Source organism: Misgurnus anguillicaudatus, chromosome 2 (assembly GCF_027580225.2).
Source record: "Misgurnus anguillicaudatus chromosome 2, ASM2758022v2, whole genome shotgun sequence".
NCBI lineage: Eukaryota > Metazoa > Chordata > Actinopteri > Cypriniformes > Cobitidae > Misgurnus > Misgurnus anguillicaudatus.
The window spans coordinates 36,318,088-36,342,762 of NC_073338.2; the positions used below are offsets into that span (position 1 = coordinate 36,318,088).

The 24,675-nt window shown below is 36.1% G+C and overlaps 1 protein-coding gene across 4 annotated transcripts in view; it reads left to right on the forward strand.

Moving 5' to 3' along the window:
* The window catches only part of dpp6b (dipeptidyl-peptidase 6b), a 174,108-nt gene that overhangs the window by 131,405 nt on the left and 18,028 nt on the right, over positions 1-24,675 (forward strand). For all 4 annotated transcript variants that reach the window (XM_055203016.2, XM_055203017.2, XM_055203015.2 and 1 more), the window contains 12 exons: positions 30-104; positions 919-971; positions 1,607-1,688; positions 10,056-10,176; positions 13,770-13,924; positions 14,976-15,073; positions 17,220-17,346; positions 17,576-17,614; positions 17,724-17,831; positions 20,141-20,232; positions 21,103-21,150; positions 21,230-21,342. In XM_055203016.2, the coding sequence (XP_055058991.2) occupies positions 30-104; positions 919-971; positions 1,607-1,688; positions 10,056-10,176; positions 13,770-13,924; positions 14,976-15,073; positions 17,220-17,346; positions 17,576-17,614; positions 17,724-17,831; positions 20,141-20,232; positions 21,103-21,150; positions 21,230-21,342 (1,111 nt within the window). The remainder of the gene's footprint in view (positions 1-29; positions 105-918; positions 972-1,606; positions 1,689-10,055; positions 10,177-13,769; positions 13,925-14,975; positions 15,074-17,219; positions 17,347-17,575; positions 17,615-17,723; positions 17,832-20,140; positions 20,233-21,102; positions 21,151-21,229; positions 21,343-24,675) is intronic.

Here is a 24,675-nt window from a genome sequence, read left to right on the forward strand (position 1 = left end):
ATGTCTTGCTCTTTTTTTTTTTATTTTAGGGATCCTACATGCCAACCAAATACCAAATCTCTCCTGATCGAAAATATGTGCTGTTGGCCTACAACATTGTCCCGGTTAGTTGTTCATATTCTGATTTATATTGGATACTCCAGGGTTCCCACGGGTCCTTGAAATCCTTGAAAGTGTGTGAATATGGTGGAAAAATTCAAGGCCCTGGGAAGTTTTTGAAAATATGCATACATAGGTATACAGGTCATTGAAAGTGCTTGAATCTCTTTTATGCAAGAAGTTTTCTAAAAAAAAAAATAATTCAAATTATTCCCTGTTTAGTGTAGGATAATATCATAAAAATTCTAGCCTTTTAAGCACACATGCAAAACTGTTCACTTTAAATGCTTATATTTTCTGCGAATGTTGATTTATACCAAAATGCTTTTTTGCATAGTTTGACACATGAAAACTTCTCGGGTTATGTATTTAACACTTGTTCCCTAATGAGGGAACGAGGCGCTGCGTCTCCCTTGCCATACTTCCTGCATCTCTGTAAAGCCGTCTTTGGCAATATTTCAGATAGAAATATACTTTCTGGCTCCCGCGTCACCCTGTCTTTGCTGTTAAGCCTCACCATTGGTTGAATTTGATATGCACATTTAGACGCACTTACCCTTGGAGGCGTCCCCAAAGTGTCACCGCAGTGACGCAGCGCAAGTTCCCTCGAAAGGGAACTGTAACAAGTATCTTAAAAGGTAACACAATGTAACCTTGCTCTTACTTTAAATGTGTCCCCACTTTAGTCCTTGAATTTGAGGGTATTGTACCTTGAAAGTCCTTGAAAGGTCCTTGACTTTAAAGTTAACTAAATTGTGGGAGCCCTGATACTCATATTGGGTGTATTTATCCAATGTATGTATTTTACTTGTCCTGTAGGTTTATCAATATTCCTTCATGGCCTCTTACATCATCTGCAGCCTCGAAACTCCGTAAGTCCTGACTGTATTATCTTCACATTATCTAGATATTTGTGTCTGATGAGTTTTCAGTAATAAAGAGCCACTGTGAAGATCAGACTTGTAGGTAGCACTGCCACCTAGTGTTTTTCCTAGATAATGATGTCATTTCCCTAAAGCAATTTGTAAATTATTCAGCACTTTCAGCCTTTAACATCTCAGGTGAATTCAGGGTTTGACCTGTGAAATGCATTATCACATATCCTACAATCTTAATACTGCTGGGTTATTTTTAACCCAATGCTGGGTAAATATTGGACAAAACACATGTTGGGTTATAAACTAAACCCATGCTGGGTTGTTTCAATGCAATGCATGTGGTCCAATAATACCCACCATTGGGTTAAAAATAAGCACTGTGGTAAAAGTTAAACACACAGCCACATCGTTTATCTGTATGTGGCTCACACACATCTCATAATTTGTATTAGTCATACTAATAAATTCATTTAAAATTATTTTGCCCTTTTCTGGTGTCATTGTAAGATCCTTCAAGTAATGAGCTGATTTCCATCACATCACAATATACTTTCAGGAAGAGAAACACACACAGACAGTTTTTATGTGCATGCTCTGGTTGTTATACTTGAGTGGGTTGTTTTTCACAGGGAAAAACTGGAATTGACCCCTAATGAAGTACAGAACACTGCACTCCAGTATGCTGGATGGGGCCCAAAAGGACAACAACTGGTAAGAGGCTCCCAAGCATACTGATTTGTGAAAAAAAATAAGTACATATAAATTTTGAAGCGCTCGGTATGGAGCTGTGAGCCTGTCCTGTTGGGCTCATTGTGGATGAAATGTTGGTCGTGTTGGCCTGATTGTGTCTGTTATCTTAGTCGGCTGGCAGAGATGATCAATGACCTTTAGCGACACAGTAGCAGATGGCACAAGTGGGCATCTCTCCATGTTGTCATTTTTCTGACTTATTTCTATTGCTTTCATACCTTGAGTTTGAGATTTCAACAAACCTCTATATAAACTGAACTTGTCATTGTTATGATACTTGCATGCATGACAGCAGAAATAATGCAGTTTGTGGACAAGAGGTGTTGTATTACTTTTACAAGCAACCAGACAATTTTCACCTGCAGGATGAAAAACAGACAAAACATATCCAGTGGCATTTCATTGACAGTGTTCAGACCCATGAGACCTCAACCATGTCGACCGCCTTAGAATGGAAATAATGAAACTGGAACATTTCTGCATTTTTATTACTACCATAGTCTTTTGTTTTTTTATATTTAGTGTATGATGTAAAAGTGCAGCAAAAAATTTTATACCAAGCATTTAAGTATAAATTTACAAGCCTCACTGAAAAAGCGATATATTGTCTTAAAGGAAAACACCACCGTTTTCAATATTTTACTATGTTCTTACCTCAACTTAGATGAATTAATACATACCTATATTTTTTCAATGTGTGCACTTAATCTTTGTACAACGCCTCGTGAATATGTTAGCATTTAGCCTAGCCTCATTCATTCCTATGGATCCAAACAGGGATGAATTTAGAAGCCACCAAACACTTCCATGTTTTTCCTATTTAAAGACTGTTACATGAGTAGTTACACGAGTAAGTATGGTGTCACAAATTAAAACTTTTGTTTGGAGCCATAGGAATGAATGGGGCTAGGCTAAATGCTAACACATTCAAGAAGCGCTGTACAATGATTAAAAGTGCATGCATTGAAAAAAGATAGGTATGTATTAATTCATCTAAGTTGAGGTAAAAGCATAGTAAAATATTGAAAAACGGTGGTGTTTTCCTTTAACAACCATGATGTATTATTATGTGTAACATGCATATTTCCAATATTTTTAACACAGTACTTAAAATGCATTGTTCATGCGACATAAAAATGTAGATTACAGGGTAAAATGTATAAATAAACCGAATCGAAAAATTCAAGTTGTTTCAAAAAGGAAGTAAGCGTAAAATTTTAGGTGAAATGACCCTAAAATGATCAGTAAAATGCAGTGTATACCCAGAATATCTATAAGCCCTTGCACCTGAATATTTTAATAATTCATGTTTTTCAAACAATAAGAGCTCATGGGTGGTTTAAATAGTTATTAATGAGAGGTTTAGGCTTTGTTTAGTACTTTTGATGTTATTTTATTGTAAATATTTTTTCTGTGAAGTCCAAAATAATTAAAATCAAAAATGCAGTTTGCTGTATTTCTGTGGTGAAGCAAGTCCATTAAATGACTGACATACACTCACCTAAAGGATTATTAGAAACACCTGTTCAATTTCTGATTAATGCTATTTTCTAATTAACCAATCACACGGCAGTTGCTTCAATGCATGTATGGGTGTGTTCCTGGTCAAGACAATCTCCTGAACGCCAAACTGAATGTCAGAATGGGAAAGAAAGCTGATTTAAGCAATTTTGAGCGTGACATGGTTGTTGGTGCCAGACGGGCCGGTCTGAGTATTTCAAAATCTGATCAGTTACTGGGATTTTCAAGCACAACCATTTCTAGGGTTTACAAAGAATGGCGCCAAAAGTGAAAAACATCCAGTATGTGGCAGTCCTGTGGGCGAAAATGCCTTGTTGATGCTAGAGGTCAGAGGAGAATGGACCGACTGATTCAAGCTGATAAAAGAGCAACTTTGACTGAAATAACCACTCGTTACAACCGAGGTATGCAGCAAAGCATTTGTGAAGCCACAAAACGCACAACCTTAAGGGCGGATGGGCTACAACAGCAGAAGACCCCACCGGGTACTCATCTCCAAAATTGGACAGTTGAAGACTGGAAAAATGTTGCCTGGTCTGATGAGTCTCGATTTCTATTGAGACATTCAGATGGTAGAGTCAGAATTTGGCGTAAACAGAATAAGAACATGGATCCATCATGCCTTGTTACCACTGTGCAGGCTGCTGCTGGTGGTGTAATGTTGTGGGGGATGTGTTCTTGGCATACTTTAGGCCCCTTAGTGACAATTGGGCATCGTTTAAATGTCACGGCCTACCTGAGCATTGTTTCTCTGATGGCTACTTCCAGTAGGATAATGCACCATGTCACAAAGCTCGAATCATTTCAAATTGGTTTCTTGAACATGACAATGAGTTCACTGTACTAAAATGGTCCCCACAGTCACCAGATCTCAACCCAATAGAGCATCTTTGGGATATGGTGTAACGGGAGCTTCGTGCCCTGGATGTGCATCCCACAAATCTCCATCAACTGCAAGATGCTATCCTATCAATATGGGCTTTCAGCACCTTGTTGAATCAATGCCACACAGAATTAAGGCAGTTCTGAAGGCGAAAGGGGGTCAAACACAGTATTAGTATGGTGTTCCTAATAATCCTTTAGGTGAGTGTAGGATCAGTCATGAAGTCTTTTAATATGCATCAGTGCACTAGGCCTTTATGAACATCACATTATAACAATTGTTATTTTAGTACAGTCTTCATATGCATTACAAGTTAGGTGAACTGGTGCTATATATTTCTTTAAGTTAGCAAGGTTGAGCAAACACATATTTGGGTAAATACTGTACAGCACAAAATGTCAAATTACTTAAAATATACATTTTGCACAATTTTTTCATCGTTTTTTTTTAAGTAAACCCAATAATAGTTTCACTTCTCCTGCTAATTGCATTATATTGTATAAAGCCATACATACTACGCTTTTATTGTTTTTGTCCTAACTCGGTGCACACACGTGTGCCTGTAAGTGACTTATGGAGCATCAGGTGTGTAATTTTGTAGGCGCCCGCATGCTGCCCCACGCCCAGCATTTTACTGACGCCTCAGGCAATTAGTTTTCAGTGACAGAACAATCAGCAGGGGCCAGTCTGTGTGCCAGAACCTACACTGAAGGTCAAATCACACACTCGACCAGGGGAAGAAAGAGAGAGAGAGAGTGACATGGTGGTCACGGATGAGCAAAGATAGAGATGTAGAGGAGGAGTTGTTATACATCACAGGTGTGATGGATGATAACTTGCAGACAGCAGGAGACAAAGCAATCAATGAGAGATTTCGTGGACGTGTGTGTTGGATCTGTTCCAAAACAAAGCGAGTAGCATCGCTGCCTACATACATTAACATTTATGCATTTGGCAGACGCTTTTATCCGAGGCGATAGTATATAAATTTAACAGTATGTGTGTTACTGAGGAATCAAACTCGAAATCGTTGCGTTGCTGATGCAATGCTCTACCAATGAGCTATGGGAGGGGTAATATAGGTTGCAGAGTGGCTGTATTGCTGGATGACATTAAATTATTGGTGGGCTCCACCACTGACCTACATAGCTTTGAAAATTTTTTATTATTAATGGGGAGCATTGCCAGTAAAAAGTTATTTGCATAAAGTAAAAACACACGTTGCTGGACACACTCACACAATTGCTGTCGCTCATGTCGCAGTAAAGCTCTCATTAAAGATGAATGATTCTGGGTCGCTTTGTCACTGCAAATTGCCGCATGAATATGTAGAATCCTGATTGAAGCATAACCTTGTTTGCCTCTTTCATGTCTGTTTTCGAAATACTTTTTATATGTTCACACCATCTTGTCCATCTGAATGATGTTAACTGTGCCCAAAAATACATCTCTTTTACAAATACTGGGTAAAATGGTCATCTTTCAATACTTGTTATTGACATAATTATATTATAATTACCTCATTGTGCTCTTTGCATTCATTGCCTTCGTGTGATGCTTTCATTGTGTGATGTAGCTTCAGTTGCATTACCTGTTGCATTGAGTTTAATTCAATATGCGTTGAATGCACTGTAAGTCGCTTATGATAAATGTGTCTGCCAAATGCATAAAATGTAAATGAGGCATTCTGATGATCTACTGTATTAGAGCATGGAGCTTTTGTATGCCTGTCTGTAATAAATGCTGTCTATGTAGGGAAGCTTTCTAGGTTTTGCAATAGATCCATTGTCTCCTATGCACACAAACGCTTTCACTCAAATTCATTTTTGAAGCCTATTTATCTGTTTTGCTCCTCATCAGCCTCTTTATAGCACTAAAGTGTGATACATTCAGTAACATATTCCATCTGAAGCCATTAATGACAGAACATTGAACCATTATCTGTTTCTCTCTCTGTCCAATGAGTTCTAGCACTTACCCTATTCACATTTAGAGGAAATGACATTGAGTCAATAAACACATAACAAATGCACATTAAATGCCAGGCCTCAATCACAAGCATTAGTCAGAGCAAAGCCACAAACAGACCGTGTTTAAAGACCCCCCCATTACGTTGCTAAAAAGAACGTTAGTTTGGGTAATAAAAGTGTATTATGATTTTAAGCAACTGAAAAAACACAAATATCAGTGTTGATCAAAACTGCTCAGGGATGCAAAATCAGCCAAGACCCCAGAGGGTTAAATATAAAAACATAAGCTACTTACAGGCTGTAAATTAGAAGCGGGCGGGATTATGATAATATGCATCGAGTTCACATCAACTCCCTGTGGAAATAAACTGTTACCTACAATACTTGCATTCATTGCAGTCCAAGAAAAGAGATTTCAGTTGGAGACGATAACTTGTCATTAGCCTCTTTCACACAGTAATTCTGGTAAATTACCATGAATTTACCAGAATGAATTTACCAGTAAATACAAAAATGTGCTGTTCACACATGCAGTGATGTTCCATCTTTTTACCAGTAAGACATCATTCACACATCAGTATCAAAATACCGGTAAACTCGGAGAGAAAGCGGAAGTTACCTGTGGCGCACGGCCGGCGAGCTCCGTCTGTGTCGTATTTGTAAACGGCGGGTTATGACTTAATATCCACGGTCCGTATTTTGTTGTTTTCACATCTGTGGCAAACAATCGCGAAGTTGCTCGTGACCAAACAACATTGCGTTAGGCGGCGTCAAACGGAACCTGCGCGTTTGCACATTAGGCTTCACAGATGGTGTGCTAAGGATGTCGGCAATTTGGCAATTAGATGGTAAGCTGTTTTGAACAACTTTGGTGAAGAAATGTGGATGTTAACTTCAGGTGTGCTCGACTTTTAACTTTTAACGTCTATAAACAGTCTGGGGGAAACCGCGTCACCTGTATAAAAAACTTTCTGATTGGCCAGATCTGTCAGCGCGGTCTGACGTCGTCCGTTCTAAATGCCGGTAATGCTATATTTTTCGTTCACACACACCGCTTACCGGTAAATTACCGTTAATCTTACAACCTGTCTTACTGGTAAATTGGGAGCACTGATTTACCGGAAAGGTTCTGTTCACACATGACGTTAACTGCAATTTACCAGTAAATTACCAGTAAAGACTGTATGTGTAAAAGGGACTATTGTAAATTTGTAAATTTGCAGATGGTAGCATGTACTAACACAAACTTAGACAACAAAAAAGGTTGAATCATGGAAAGGAAAATATGGGCTCTTTAAAGGGACATTTCATCGGTAGAAACATTGAAAGTGGGTCATATTTGTAGTCAAAATGTAACATAAATTTAGAATTTTGTTTTTCTCACGCTCCTCTGTTGTCAGTCACGTGGATGCGCGCCGCGTGCAAGCACAGAGTGAAAGTTAAAAGATCAAGATCCGATAAATGCTGTAAATAACGCAGGTTTCTTGAATATAGCCAAATACGTGTTAAATTATGCTTGATTTATTAAAAAACTCTCCAACTGCTTTGCAATCAGAAGCTTTAGCTTACCTGAACTAACGTAGAGGCTTCCTGAAATTAATGAACGGACCAGAGATGTATTTCATTATTATTGCCATGTAGTACTGAACATGTGACCTTATCTCTCTCTTAAACACATTAAAATACACGCTGATGGCAAGTGCTGCAATCCTATATAATACAGATTTCATTTTAATTTTAATTTTTTGATACATTTGTATTTTTTAATATGTAGAGCAATTTATTTAATTTGGATGAATTTGTCTGTCTTTCATCAGACTTACCAATTGTTATAATTTATATTTGTGCTGGTCAGTTATGAATAGGTAACATTGAACTGCTAGCAAAAACTTGAGAATTTGGTGGGGCAGAGGGGCCCCTCCCCTTACAGATGTTATCTCACTCTAAACTTTTAAATAAAACCTGACCATCAACCCACACTCAACCATCCATGTCATGGTCTCATTTAACCACTTATGTATTGAACATAACCTACTGCACAGTTACTGCTGTTAATTTTAGATGGTTACAGTTATTGTTTTCAATAGCCAAACCAAGTTTAGCCTGTTAAATACCAAATAAACGTATCGTTTATGTATACTTTCATTCTTACTTGTTTGTTGCTTGATAAGAAAAAAAATCGGAAATCGGATCAGAATCGGGCAATTTGCTTGTTATGAAAATCGGTATAAAAACCGGCCATGAAAAATCAAGATCGTGCATCCCTAATAAACAGCACGCTTTTAAACACGTCTAGTCAAAGCACAAGCTTCATAACATTAACCAGCTTTAAGTATTTTGCTATCATTTTAGCTATTAGCTGTGTTGTGTCGTCCCCTTTCCTGTTTTCAGTCAAGATGTAATGTAATGCTCGTATGGCTAAGGATAAGAGCCGCTGTGATTTTATTGTTAGTGCATTATTTAGCAGCTTAATAAATCTCACACAAAAAATGTCACATGCTGCTTCTCCCACTGCTGTCAATCATGCTGCATTCAACCAAGATACAGCAAACATAATATAGGGGTGTGGCCCACAGATATAACAAACCTGCTGTCAGGTTTGCTGAGCACATTTAAAACAAGGTCAAAACATAAGATAAATATCCACGTCATTATTTTAATAGACTTTGGATATGTGCTTAGATTCAGACTGCATACAAGCCCATTTTATTGAGCACAGCAGCTCTGGAAGACTTTTATTATAAATCAGCCTTGAACCAAACTAACCAGCTGCTAGATGAAAAAGATCTGAAACTTCATGAGTTCAAAGCAAAAATGCACACTTTAAAGCTTGTTTAAAGCATAGACTGTAAAAAATATGGACGTAGTGTCCGCAACCTCCCCCATAGGTTTGTGAAGAGCTTTTTTGAAGCAATCTTGGCCGCGCATCACTCGCGGATAACTGAAAATCAGTAAAGAGGTGGGACATGGGTGAAGCTGAGGTGGCTCTAGTGCCAGCAGTTCACCTGTCACTCAAGTGGCCACGCCCTTAATTATACAGAAATGTAAGACTTAATATAATTTAAAATTTTACCCCCCTCACAGTTGTCATGAAGGGCAAAATTAGCTATACAGACCAAAACACTTTTTGAACCAGGCTGTAAACATATTATTTTCTACTGTAAAGTTGGGCATTTTTACATGGAGGTCTATGGGGATTCCAATTCATCGTTGATTAATTGCAGTTTAAGTCACTTCCCGTATTGGCTTCATCAGAGAGATCCGAAGGTTGCCCCTCAGTTTAAACCCATGGCACAGTAAAATATGGACAAACCCAACTGTTGGGTTAAAGGTGCAGTGTGTAATTTTTAGAAGGATCTCTTGACAGAAATGCAAAATAATATACAAAACTATATTATCAGGTGTGTATAAAGACCTTTCATAATGAACCGTTATGTTTTTATTACCTTAGAAAAAGACTTTTTTATCAACATACACCGAGGGTCCCATTACATGGAAGTCGCCATTTTGTGCCGCCATTTTTCTACAGAAGACCCTAACGGACAATTTTTTACTAAGTTGTCTCCAACGATGACATGTTTGTCTGGTGGCAGCTACCGTAGCTTCTCTATGTGTTTCAAAAGCGAGGGGTGAGCAGTGGACTAAGCCGTTGGTTGCAATTTGCAACCTCACCACTAGATGCCGCTAAAATTTACACACGGCACCTTTAAATTTGACTAAAGGTTATTTCTAATCCAGTGGTTACATTTGTCCATATTTGACCCAAGCATGGGTTTAAAACAACCCAACATTTTTTTACACTGCTTTTATGTTCAACAATAAATAAAATTTCATGCAGATTTGTAAATTTTATATAAATTCTACTGATGCACCCATGAAGCTTTGCAAATGACCTTATTGTTATGCTTTATGCTTTATAAACTTTGTGTTGAATCCTTCTTTCTTTCCTGACAGATTTTCATCTTTGAGAATAACATCTACTACAAAGCACGAGTGAACAGTCCATCAATCCGGCTGGTTTCCACAGGCAGTCAGGGGGTCATATTTAATGGACTTGCTGACTGGCTCTATGAAGGTAAGGCCCATAAGCATGAATAATAAAAGACCCAGTGGACTGTGTGTATATGTATGTAATAAAAGAACGTATTGTGAAAGTCTAATTTGTTGCGCATTGACGGAGGAAGTGCTTATACGTATTAGGTATTTGTGTATGTGTGATCCACCTCACAGAAAGCACTAACCATAGGTAAAGTAACTATGGTTTTATAATAGTAAAAGTGTAGTGATCATATTTTTGGCGTATTGATGATTACATTTGTAAAACCATGATTTTACTACATGGTTACTAGCAAAACCATTTATTTTGTAAGGGTGTTCTTCTGCAATATTATTCAAGATTTCTTACTGCTTAATGTCTTCATAAGGAATAATATTAAAGAATATAGATATGTTTTTGCTTGGATTTGAGTTTGTAAAAGGTATTAAGATGTTCTCATTGTTTGACATGTTTTGTACAAAAAAAATCATAACAATGGAGTTTAAATTGAATTAGCAGTCACTTTTGTATCTATTCATACTTAACATTTATGTTCAAGGCCTTTACAACTCACAGCAATAGAGATGGTCTCAAAATCTTTCAAAACATTAGTAAGAAGATTTCAAAAGCAGACAATTATGTGACATTCCACAATCTTTCATGAAATCCAGAATGAAGAAATAGTGCGATCAACATGGTTCAGTTTGATAAGCACTTATAATAAAAACTAACCACACTGGATCAAACATTTTTCAATACTTTCAATACTGCATAGGCGTGTGAATTCAAGGCTAAACCTTTGTCCAATATCAGGATTTGAGCTGAATAATCAGCAAGCAATTTGCATTTAAAAGATGTCTTAAAGAGCACCTATTGTCCGATTCATGATTTTAGATTTTCTTTGGTGTGTGTGTATTAGTACATATTAACGATATGCAAAAGGTACAAAACCAAAGTAAACGATGACGTGAGTTATCGTCTCCAACGTAAATCTTTTCAAATCGATGAGTTTTGTACATGAATCAATGCATTTCAGGTAGTGAGGAAAATCTGGAGCTACAAAAATGTACAGTATGTGGAAAATTATGTGTTTTTTAACCATAAACCACGTGAACACATTGTTTTATGCCAAATACAAAAAAAGTTGTTTTTAGCAATGAAATAGGTCTTCCAAAAACAGCCCAGACATCTAGGCTAAAATAAGGCAAAAAGTGGGTTACTCATAGCTGGACTATATCGAGTCTATAGGTATCCTAGACAGTGAAATGATGGCAGTGCTTGCTGGGTATAATCTCCCACAGTATCCTGGGATTTTAATATTCATAATTGATGTAGCTGTTAATAGCATTGTATTGATTTAGGGGATTATGTTCATTTAGACATCTGGTTTATGTTTCACTTTCACTACTTAATTAAATGCTTTATTCTTTGAAATTTCTTAACAAAAGTTTTTTAATGTAAAAAATAATCATGGCATTGGATCCCAGCATAATATCTATATTTCGACGTGGGTGATTCTCACAAAATCCAGACTTAGAAGGTGTCCAGCATCAGAATTTTTAAAAAGCCCTTAAAGCCATTTTTTGTCTGAACTTACGATAACCATTATTTTTAGAGGATTTAAAAAAAATATTTCCTATAGAATTTTTTAGATTATCATTATTAAAAATGATAATTACTGCAACATGATATTACAATAAATATACGCATTTACAAACTCGTGTGTCGGTAATGAAAACTAAAAAGTTGTCTAGGTACTATGACAAACCAAATTTCAACCTTTATCTGGAGAGAAAAAATAAGAACTAGCCATCTTGAGTGTCACAGTCAATTATGTCCCTTCCAACAATTTTTTTAATATGTTAGTTCCTTGAGGGCTTAAACAATAATTGAAAATTGTGGCGGAGGATGAGAAAATTGGTCTTGGACACATTTATATTCCTTATTATTGTCTGTACATTTACCAATGATCACTAAATATCACATGTTTCTTTACTGTAAATGTTTATGGTATAACATGCCCTGAAGATTTTTATTATTTTAATTTTTTAATTATAAATATTTTCATTTCAAAGAAACCAAATCCAGTCATGGACACATTGCGGTAATGAAAATTTTCCCCTTAAATGTGGAAAAAGAAAATTGTTTATATGATGTCATTTGAAACCATGTGCAAAATAGTACATGAAGAGATGTTTGTATGCTTCTTATTTTGATAGCATTCACTTTTTTGATCAAAATGTTTTAGCGAGAATCACCCACTTGCGTGCATACCTGTAGTTTAAATGACTTTACTACTATTATTTTAAATGGTTGAAAATAATAATAAGAAATATGTAGATGTGTTCAACTTTGATGTTGATGTATAAGCATATTGACACTTTGCCTGTTTCAGACATACAGTATGTTTTTGAATGATTGCTTTAAACAAACTCAAATAATGCCATCTTAATATATTTAGGGTGTCAATCTTTATTTGTCCATTTTAGAAATATGCTCACCAGTTTTTTTTATTATGGTTTCTGCATTACATGCAGGCTCTAGATGCAATTTACTGTATTTGTTAAGAAGATTTGTTGAGATGAACACGCTTATTGTTCCCAAATAACAGAAGTGTGCCAGCAATGAGAGAGTTAATGGAATGCATAGTATATACACATGTTTATGATTACTGTTACTGTTTTTTCCGCCTCATTCACAGCTTAGTAGTTTTATCATTTGTACTGCATGAAAACGCATTGGCTGCAGGTGCTTTTGTGACATGTGGTGAACTCGTTGTATGCTCTGTAATTGGTTTTACCATAAATTAACCGAGGCTATGCTTAGTCACATGCTCATACTGGTCTGTTTTATTCTCCGCTCTGCTAAAGATCTTTACTGCCATCATGTGGTTTCACATTTTTTAGGGAACAGATAGAAGAGAATGTAGAGAAATAGACGACTAAAGAGTGGTGCAGTAAAGAACAAATCCTGACACTTTGAGCTGTAGTGCTCACATGGGTGATGCAGGTTTAAGTTTAACCTGTATCTTCTTTTTTACCTTTCATTCTACTGGCTTCACTTCTTTAGAAACGTTACAAAAAGTGTCCTATCCATTGAAAGACTACATGGTTAGTTATGCGAATATTCTTGGTTTAAAGTTTTAGAAGTTGCAGACAAACAAAACATAGTGTTCCCATTATCTAATTCTCATTTAAATATTCACGTAATGACTTAATGACTCAACAGTTGCCGTGTGTTATAGGTGTCTGTATATCACGCTCTCTCGTGTGACAGCCGGGCTTGGTCCTCCACTAGCTCAGGGCTGTCAGTTTTATGGAGTGATGGATGAGACTCCTGAGGCTGGAGTCTAATGCCAAATGGATGCCATAAATCACACTCACTGGATTTTGCTCATGTTGCAGTTATGCATTGTTGCAGCGTGCCCTCTGCCAGCTTTTGCTCCAAAGGATATTTCATTCTCAAATGCCTATTAGCGTCTGTGGATCTGACAGAGATGCAGTCAATGCGCAACAAATCTTAAAACTTGCAGGACGTGCGTCACTTAGCAGTTATGTGTTCAATGCAGTGTATGTTTATGTTTTATAATTCAATTTTGTGGTTAATGTAATTTCATTTGTTTGTTTATGTAGAGGAGATCTTTCAGAATCATATCGCCCACTGGTGGTCACCCGACGGTCTCAGATTGGCATATGCCACCATCAACGATACTCTGGTACCCAAGATGGAGATACCCATGTTCACAGGAGCACTGTATCCTACAGGACAAGAGTATCGCTATCCCAAAGTAAATCTCTCAAGAACACATTAAGGCTTGATAAATAGTATTTTACAGGTTTCTCAGTGATATTAAAGGGACACTCCACTTTTTTTTTGAAAATATGCTCATTATTCAGCTTCCCTAGAGTTAAACATTTGATTCTTACCGTTTTGGAACCCATTCAGACGATCTCAGGGTTCTGGCGGTACAACTTTTAACATAGCTTAGCATAATCCATTGAATCTGATTAGACCATTAGCATCGTGCCAAAAACAACCAAAGAGTTTTGATATTTTTCCTATTTAAAACTTGACTCTTCTGTAGTTACATCTTGTACTGAGACTGACGGAAAATTAAAAGTTGCGATTTTATAAGCAGATGTGTCTAGGAACTATACTCTCCTTCTGGCGTAAAAATCAAGGACTTATCTGCTGCATTGACCGTCGGGCGATGCTAATGGTCTAATCAGATTCAATGGATTATGCTAAGCTATGCTAAAAGCGATACCACCAGACCCGGAGATAAGCTGAATAAATAACAAAACTGTAAAAATCAAACGTTTAACTAAGGGGAGCTGGAAAATTAGCATATTTTCCAAAAAAAGTGATGTGTCCCTTTAAAATATAATCCATTGTCACTGTGATCTTTAAATGGGGTTGGTTGCTGTTATCCTAAATTACATTTATACCTATTTATGGTAGAACTAAATCTGATTGCATAATAGTAAGTAAAAGCAATCACATTTCCTAACCTGACCACATTTTTCATTCAGCAGAGCACTCAAGCAAAATGTCCAAGTTTTCTGGTGCCTTGTGATTTGAACTAATGAGCTTTATTGATTTGAATTCAAACAATCTACAAATTTAGAAGAATAGCTGTAATGGTTTGTTGATGTTGGTATAATTGCTCTTATATACTTGTGGTTTGAGATTAGATCAAGCCCATAAAAGCAACTTTGTGCTACGGACAAGAATGATACCTCAAATAACTATATCTAGAGAGCTATGGCATGAGCTCTTTTGATAACATTGTGGCTTTAAAGAGGTCCTGTAGTAATCTCAGATGTGTCTCTCTGTAGGCTGGAGAGGAAAACCCCAGTATCTATTTATCAGTGGTGAGCCTGAACGGTCCATTACACACAGTGAGGATGAGAAAACCAGAAGACCCTAGAATCAGGTGAGGATCTGTCACAGAAGAAGAGATGTGTTTTTATTGAGATTATCTGTTGCTTAAAAGTGTGTAAGTTTAAAGGAAAACACCACCGTTTTTCAATATTTTACTATGTTCTTACCTCAACTCAGACGGAATAATACATACCTATCTTTTTTCAAAGCGTGTACTTAAAGGAATAGTCTACTCATTTTCAATATTAAAATATGTTATTACCTTAACTAAGAACTGTTGAATCATCCCTCTATCATCTGTGTGTGTGCACGTAAGCGCTGGAGCGCGCTGCGACGCTTCAATAGCATTTAGCTTAGCCCCATTCATTCAATGGTACCATTTAGAGATAAAGTTAGAAGTGACCAAACACATCAACGTTTTTCCTATTTAAGACGAGTAGTTATACGAGCAAGTTTGGTGGTACAAAATAAAACATAGCGCTTTTCTAAGCGGATTTAAAAGAGTAACTATATTTTATGGCGTAATAGCACTTTTGGGAGTACTTCGACTCGGCGCAGTGACACCCTCCCTCTCTCATTATGAGAGTGAGAAGGGGAGCGGACTTTTCAGGCGAGTCGAAGTGCTCCCAAAAGTGCTATTACGCCATAAAATATAGTTACTCTTTTAAATCCGCTTAGAAAAGCGCTACGTTTTATTTTGTACCACCAAACTTGCTCGTATAACTACTCTTCTTAAATAGGAAAAACGTTGATGTGTTTGGTCACTTCTAACTTTATTTCGTAATGGTACCATTGAATGAATGGGGCTAAGCTAAATGCTATCGTAGCGTCGCAGCGCGCTCCAGCACTTACGTGCACGCACACAGATGATAGAGGGATGATTCAACAGTTCTTAGTTAAGGTAATAACATATTTTAATATAGAAAATGAGTAGACTATTCCTTTAATCTTTGTACGGCATGTAGTGAGTGTGTTGGCATTTAGCCTAGCCCCATTCATTCCTTAGGATCTAAACAGGGATGAATTTAGAAGCCACCAAACACTTCCATGTTTTCCCTATTTAAAGACTGTTACATGAGTAGTTACACGAGTAAGTATGGTGGCACAAAATAAAACGTGGTGATTTATTTAAGCAGATAAAAAATGAGAACTATATTGTATGGCGGAAGAGCACTTAGTTTGCGTCAATATTACTGCATCTGAGGTCGAAGTGCTGCAAACTAAGTGCTCTATCTTTAAAGCAGCCCCCAAAAAGTGTCTGGACCACTGATCTATATAAATGACTGGATTGCGCATAGAACGCTTAACGTAACAGCGTGAGGTGAAGCCAGCGCAGAGTTTGAGCCGCCATCTTGGTATACCCAACCGGCAGACGGCGTCATTGACTTCCATTCAAAATCATGTTTTAAATTCACCCGCTTTACAGCTTATCAGTCACGCAAGATTATTTTTAGGATATGTGTACGTAAATTAACTGTTAGTTCTGGTGTTATTTTGCAATGTTTATGCTTTAATCGGGCAGGAAAATGGATTTATAAAAACCTGTTAAGGCGAGTGGGTCTGCTGCGTTCTGTTAATGAAACGGGTATAAATAATTTTTTTTTTGACATTCAGCTACACGGTCAGCGTTATTTCTCTAAATAAGTTTAGGTAACTTGTAAGTTTAGATAACATAAAACCAGCAAATTATTGCATGCACATACGGTACAGAGTATGATTATTTATTTAGATTTCAGAATGAGCACATTTGTCATTAATACTAAATATGTTGCGGTCTGTCTGCTGATCTGATACTGTAATGAAGATGAATGTATAATAACTGATTAAAAACTAAAATGTACAACTTTCAGTAAATAACTATGTAAATGCTTAGGTCTTTTGTGTTGTAATAATGTACAGGGTAACTTCAGAGATAAAAATGAAGACTAGTAAAGTGATGTTTTATCATTAAAATCTGATCGCGTCCATTGATTTAATAGAATGTTTGGGTATACCAACATGGCGGCGCGATGGCTTCACAGATGTGACCTCATGCGCAATCCAGTCATTTATATAGATCAGTGGTCTGGACACACAATGAACATGATTTGTGATAAAATTACATATTGTGCCTTTAAATGAACACATTTGCCTACATTTACATGAACATTAGTGATGTCATTTGGAGGAAGTATTTTATAACAAACATCCCTCTACAGGAAAGAGTACTACATCACCACGGTAAAATGGGCAACCAGCACTAAGCTTGCAGTAAACTGGCTGAACCGTGCACAAAACAACTCCATCCTGACCTTGTGTGAAGCCACCACAGGCATCTGCACCAAGGTATTCGCTGTTCAATCATTTAATTAGTGACATAGAAATCTTAAACATTTCTGCTCTAGTTTTTCTTATTGCTTTCTTGAGTGTTATCAAAATGTTCAATATCCGTGTACTCCAGTCATTTTGAGAGTATATACAATGAATGTCCTTCAGTACTTTAGTTGTGTCAAAGGACTCTTAGTCACACAATACAAGAGCTTTTGCGGCTCAATAATATTTTGGTTTGTTTTAGAAACATGAAGATGAGAGTGAAAGCTGGCTCCACAGACAGGTGAGCCATGAACTCTAAAAGCAGACGTACAAGCGGTACATGTGTTATATGTGCAAGAGTATTGCTGAAACCCTCACTGATGTGATTTTTACTCTGTCTGGCTAAGCAGAACGAACCTCCGTTGTTCTCCAGAGATGGCTTCAAGTTTTTCTTCACCCGAGCCGTTCCACAGGGAGGTCGGGGAAAATTTTTCCACATATCAATGTCCACATCACAGGTGGGCCGATCACCGTGAATTGAATCTTAATGATGTTCTCCTACACATTTAATGTGTTGTCCTTAACTAGACACATCTCTGTGTTATTTTTGGAACTACACACTTTGTGTGGTTTTAACACATCTTGTGTTGTCCCTTTCATTTATTTGCACACAAATTCAACACGAACTGACACATGATTTGTTAAATAGGGTAACACAAAACAATGTGTTAAAAATTAACACATCCTTTTTAGAGTGTATGCAATAAACTGACTGAAAATGCAGGAAAAAAGTGGCTTGTAAACCTGATTCTGCATTTGGGAGTTTTAAAGGTGACATAGAATGATTGAACGGGGTATTTATCCTTGTTCTGTGATGTGACATGTAGACACATTTTTTTTGTTTGGGTCTGTAATGCCTTAGAAGCTTCCTATAAACCTCTCTCAGATAGCTCTATTAGGGTGGGGATTTTAAACAAGTGGTTTTGCTCATATTTGGCTCCTCCTACTGGCTTAACTTGTAATCTCATTACTGATTGGCTGACTTTGCTGCCACTCAAAAAATGTAGCCAATTATTTTAAAGTGGAGGGGCAGTGAGATGCCTGTGATGTCATAAGCATCAGTTTTTCAGATTGGGCCGTTTTCTGGCTGACATTTCAAAAAGAGGAATTTCTATGAGACTGAGATGTTTAGCATGTCTAGCACTTTTTGTATGTTCGTGAATGCGGGTAGACTACCATTATTCAGCAAAGACAAGGTAAAAATGGTTTTTCATTCTCTGTCCCCTTTAAGGCATGAAGATTAAAGATACAGTACTGTGCAAAAGTCTTAGGCCACCACTCAGCTTTGTTGTTTTAGCAAAGTTTTAATGTCCATCCATATTTATTTTTCACTCTTTTAAAGATACGAACAGAAAATACAGGAAATGTGTACACAAAATTAAAAACAAAACAATTTTCAGAAATAAATGTCTTCTTCAGGCATCAGTCAGTATTTAGTGTGACCTCTCTTGGCACGAAACACATCTTGAGCTTTTTTGAGGAGACTGAAGTCTTAAAGTCATTCGATTAGAATTAGAAATTAGGATTTAATTTTATTTAGGTTTAAGAGATCCTGCAGCTGCCTGCTATTGCTCAAGCGGAAGGGGAGTTTACCCTAAATACTTGACACTTCAGCTTATACTTTTATACTGTTTTTAATACTGCATAAACATTTCCTGTATTTTCTAGTTGTATTTCAATAAAGAGACTGAAAAATAATTATATATGATCACTATACAATTGCAAAAACAACACACATAATAGTAGTAGCATGGTGGCTTAAAGTGATAGTTCACTTTAAAATGAAAACTCTGTCATCATTCACTCATACCCACGTTGCTCCAAACCTGTATGAACCTCCCCCCTCTGACGAACACAAAAGAAGATATTTTAAGAAATGATGGTAAACACAAAGTGACCATTGACTTCCATAGTAGGAAAAAAATAATTTGGAAGTATTGTGATGAATGACCAAGAAAATATTTTGATAAATGATGATAAGCACACAGTTGACAGTACCATCTTCAATTCCATCATTTTTTTTCTACTATGGAAGTCTATGGCCACTTACTGCTGTGTGTTTACCATATTTCTCAAAATATCTTCTTTTGTGTTCATCAGAAAAAAGAAATTCATACAGGTTTAGAACAACATGAGGATGAGGAAATGATGACAGAATTTCATTTTAAAGTGAACTATCTCTTAAGACTTTTGCACAATACTATATATTTTAACCAATAGATTAAAATCCAATATGTTTTGCAATGATCCATGCCTTTCTGTGCTGTTTTGGCAAACCTTTTAGAGTGGTTAACAAATGTAACACTAACATCAAGAGGCATATTTAATGTTTGTTGTTAAAATAAACCCACAGGACAGAAAAAGCATGCCATTGGCCAATAATCATTGTGGTAACAAAGTTGTTGACCCAACAAAAGTTGTATACCTCCATATGTTTCTATGCTTTTATTTGTTTTCTGGAGTAGAAGGAAATCTGGACAAGGCACGTATTTAAAATCAGTAATCATGTGCAAAATATTTTGATTTTATTTTATACCTTTCTTTAAAAGTGCTAAACAGAGACGTTCATCTGTGTCTTCTATTCTGTTTCACTTCTTGCCCTCCGTCTGAATTTTGCATGTCATCTGAATCACGTGACTGCAAACAAGCTATTCAGAGATTAAAGAGCTCATTGTACTATAAGAACAAGAATCTTGAAGGTTTATTTTACCGTAGAGTTAAGCCCCTTTAAAGGTAAGAGGTGACTTTCTGTCATTGTTTGTTTTAGCCCAACAGCAGCACAGACACATTGCAGTCTCTGACGTCAGGAGATTGGGATGTGACGCAGATCTTGGCATACAATGAAAATACCAAACTTGTGTAAGTAATTGTCTCCCAAGAGCCAGTATCATTTAACCTGATCATTGTCATATTATAAACCCATTTCTCTGTGCTTTTTACACTGCTGTTTACTGTATTATTGTAATTTTTTGTAATGTAAAACTCCTACTCTTAAATAATTTCAGATGGAAAGGCATATAGTTTAATTTGACTAATCTGTTTATTTATCATAGCAATTGACTAAATGTCAGATAGTCAAAGAAGCAGTATCTATTTTAATTTATGAGGAGAATAATATGTGCAATAATACTGTTTTTATTACAATCACATTTTCTTTTAATAATTATTTTAAATTCTCATGCATCTTTGTTTTTATTGTGATTTTAGTGTGTGTCTGTTATTTTTATATATTGTTTTCTCTTATATATTGTTTTCTCTTTTCAGTGTAAAGCACTTTAAATGACCTCTGTGTATGAAATGTGCTATACAAATAGCCTTGCCTTGCCTATTTATTCGACTGTATATTTTATCATTTTCCTATTTTTTGGGGGTTTCTTCTTCTTTTATGTATAATGCTGCTTTGAAACAATGCAACATTGTAAAAAGCGCTAAATAAATGAATTTGACTTGACTTTATAAACCTAAACCCTTGCTTCGGATCCTTGACATGGTCAAAAGTGCCGTATGCCTGTACATGTTGACCCTTAATAATGCTAAAAATTTTAATCTGGCTTGCATTATTTTCATCTTGTTTCACTCGTATACTTTAACTTTTTATAATATTTCTCATTAATAGAAATGCCAACAATACGAAAATACTCAAAAGCATCTCATTAATATGTGAATAAGACATTTAGCTTTAAAACATTCCTGTAACATACTGAGAACTGATGTTTTTGACATTTACAGATACTTTCTGAGTACAGAAGATGATGCGAAACGGCGTCATCTCTACAGGTATGACAGATGACAGGTCCAAAACTACAAAGTGTAAGTGTTTGAAACTTCTGCAGTGATGATATGTGCTTTGTTTCAGTGCAAACACTACAGGCTCCTTCAACAGACGCTGTTTGTCCTGCGAGTACAGCTGCGGCTACGTCACTGGAGCTTTCAGTCCAGATGCAAACTACTTCCTGCTCAACTGTAAAGGTCTGTCACATGACTTTCTCAAATTATTCTCATTGGTCAATGATCCTACAGTCAAATATATTGATGTTATTCCAGCTAAACTCTTTAATCGTGTTACTGTATGTCCCATTTTTTCTATAATACAGGGGTCTCCAACCTTTTTGTGATAAAATATCCTGGAGGGCTACTTTTTGATATAGTCTATTTAAAACATTTTTTACTTGTTGATTTTATTTTATTTGACTTTTTGATATGTTTTTATCATTGTTTAAAATGTTAACATATATAAAAGAAGCCAAGCTAATATAATATGTAATAAATAAATATTACAATTAAGCTATTAATAGAATGTGCTTTGGCGGGCAACTCACAGACTCACAACCCGCGGGCACCATGTTGCACTGTAAACTTAAACAGTATAACTTATAATGGAAAGTACCTGAAAATGTGCCAAAAAGTTTAGCTTACTATTATTTTTGAGTTCATTCAACATCTATCATAGATTTAAGTTAACAGTAAATCTTTTTTTGAGTTTTTACAACTACACTAAAGTTAAAGAGTTTAGGAAACTTAAAAAAATAGATTCAACCATAATTCAATATTTTAATTTCAAACGCCCATAGTGGCGGATTATACAAAAAAGTGACGTGGACACTCAGACGTGTTTCAAACGGAATAATTTGCTCTTGGATGCAAATAATTACATACTTTTGGTGGTTGTGATGAGTTCAGTTTGCCAGGTAAGCTAGGAAAGAGTCTGGCACTGCGAATTTACTTCAGTTTGAGGTTAAATTAACATGATTGGTTGAGGAAGTTCCAGTTCCCAGCATGCTTTGCATGAGCCCGCAATACGACAGCATTTTTTGAAATTAAGTGATATTTTATGTGGTTTTTAGTAAAGAAAAGGACTCAGTAGTGTGAAACATTTATTTATGTTGGAGATTTAGAAGACTTTGCTATTTTTTATTTTAGTGCTTACCATTGTTCATAAGTGTAGTGCCTGTGCTTAGCTATAAGTCAATAATGTATTATTTTATCATATAAACAATAACTATGCGAAAGTCAGCACTGAGATCAGTCTCAACACACTTTCACTGGTATTACATTTTCATGAGTCACATGATTTGTTTCTGTGATTTGTGAACAAAAATTAAATTGTAGTTGGTGTACTTAAATATTTTGAGTACTCTGAACTTGTCGTGTTTTACAGTGTACTGTTAAGTTGTGAAATATAAGTATTTGAGTACAGGAAACTTATCAAAAACAAGGCAATCAGTTGTCACAAAATATTTAAGTAACATTACTACTACAGTTTAAGTTACATAAAGTATATAATTAAATTTATATCAGACTTAAACTAAGTTTAGATAAATTAAATTTTTTAAAGTTGTCAGTACTCAAAACTTTTAAGTTTGCATATAGAAAATAGCGGCAATCAGTTGCCTCAATTTTTTTGAGTTAGTAGAACTTATCCGGGTTTACAGTGTGGAGACCACTGCAATAATATGTTAGGGATAATGTACAGGCATGCGGTTGTTATTGTAGAAATAAGCGCCAACAGTGTGATCAGAGGGTCTTGTATCACAATGTCCTGTACATTATGTCTACTTACCTCATAAAGACCATTAAATATTAATTTGATTTTGATTTTAAGATAAGACATTTAAATGTGACGAAAACGCTATTTGGATTAATCATTAGCAAATATAATGTCATATATGTTATTAAAAGACATATTTATATTTAATTTTTGTGTAATATTAAACTCTACCTGTCAAAATGATTTCCAGCATCCGGGTTACCATGTGTTATTAGTTTTCAGCAGTTGGTATATCTGGGAATAACAAACCTGCAAATGTTGCGACTGGCCAATCAGAATTAAGCATTTTGTAATAAGACAAAAAAAAAAACTTCATGATGATACTACACCTGGGGCCTCATTTATAAAATGCTGCGTAGAAACCATCCTACATTTGATCTTACGATCATTAAGCAGTTTCAAAGGACTCTAAACGATCTCAAACAAGGCATAAGGGTCTTATCTAGTGAAACGATTGTCATTTTTGACAAGAAAAATTAAAAAAATATGCACTTTTAAACCACAACTTCTCTTCTTTCTCTGGTCCTGTGACGCGCCAGCACGACCTCATGTAATTGCGTAATGACGTCGAAAGATCACGTGTTACATATATGGAACGCACATTTGCAGACCATTTTAAACAATAAACTGACACAAAGACATTAATTCGTATCATTCCACATACAACAATGTCGGAACGGTCCTCTTTCCCCACACTTGTAAACACTGGGGCGTAGTTTTGCATACGTCGTCCGTGACCTCTTGACGTGATGGCGTATTACGTGAGGTCACAGGACCGGAGGAAGACGAGAAGTTGTGGTTTAAAAGTGCAGATTTTTTTCTTACCAAAAATGACAATCGTTTCACTAGATAAGACTCTTATGCCTCGTTTGAGATTGAGATTGTCCATTAAAATGAGAAAAATCCTGGAATGTTTTCCTCAAAAAACATAATTTCTTCTCGACTGAACAAAAAAAGACATCAACATTTTGGATGACATGGTGCTGAGTAAATTATCTGGATTTTTCTTATTGCACCAAGAACAATGCTACATGTAGATAAAGTTCATCCAGTTATTGATATTAACATTGTGAAGCATTTGCTTTACATATTTCAGAAAGTCAGTACAAGAAAGTGCAGTGACACTTTCATATTTACAAAAATGTTTTATTGTCTGCAGCATTACTTTTGTTGATATGTACTGTTATTTCTAGTTTTATTTGTTGACTAGTTTCTGTCTTTGGAAAACCGCAGGGCTTTGGCTCAGTGGTTTTCTCACTGATTTGTTAGTGTGTTGGTTGTGACTTTACCCTGCTGCGTGTTTTATTAACACAATAAAGCGCTGTTGCCATGGCCACTGATCTGCTTAGCAGGGTCTGTTGAGCAAACAGAAAGGTCAGTCCCTGTGTTATCAATTAGATGAACTCAGAGCAGACCCTTGTGGGCCTACAACCTACAGAACTGCTTAACCCAGACCACACAGACCACAGAATGTCTAATACACAAAATACAAACTGAGCAAAAATGGATCATTTCAATTGATCAATCAATCAGTCAGTCAACCAATCAATAACTATCCATTAATCTATGCCCTTGATTTTAACTCTCCTCGCCAGCCATTTTCTGAAAAGTTGGCCGGCAGCATTTTTTGTGATTTTGACAAAAGTTTCACAGAATGCCTTCTAGGAAAATTTTCTTTAAAAATATATAAAAACATAGAAATATATCAAATGAAAGAACAGACTCTCTGCCTTTAACAATACAAAACCTTTAAC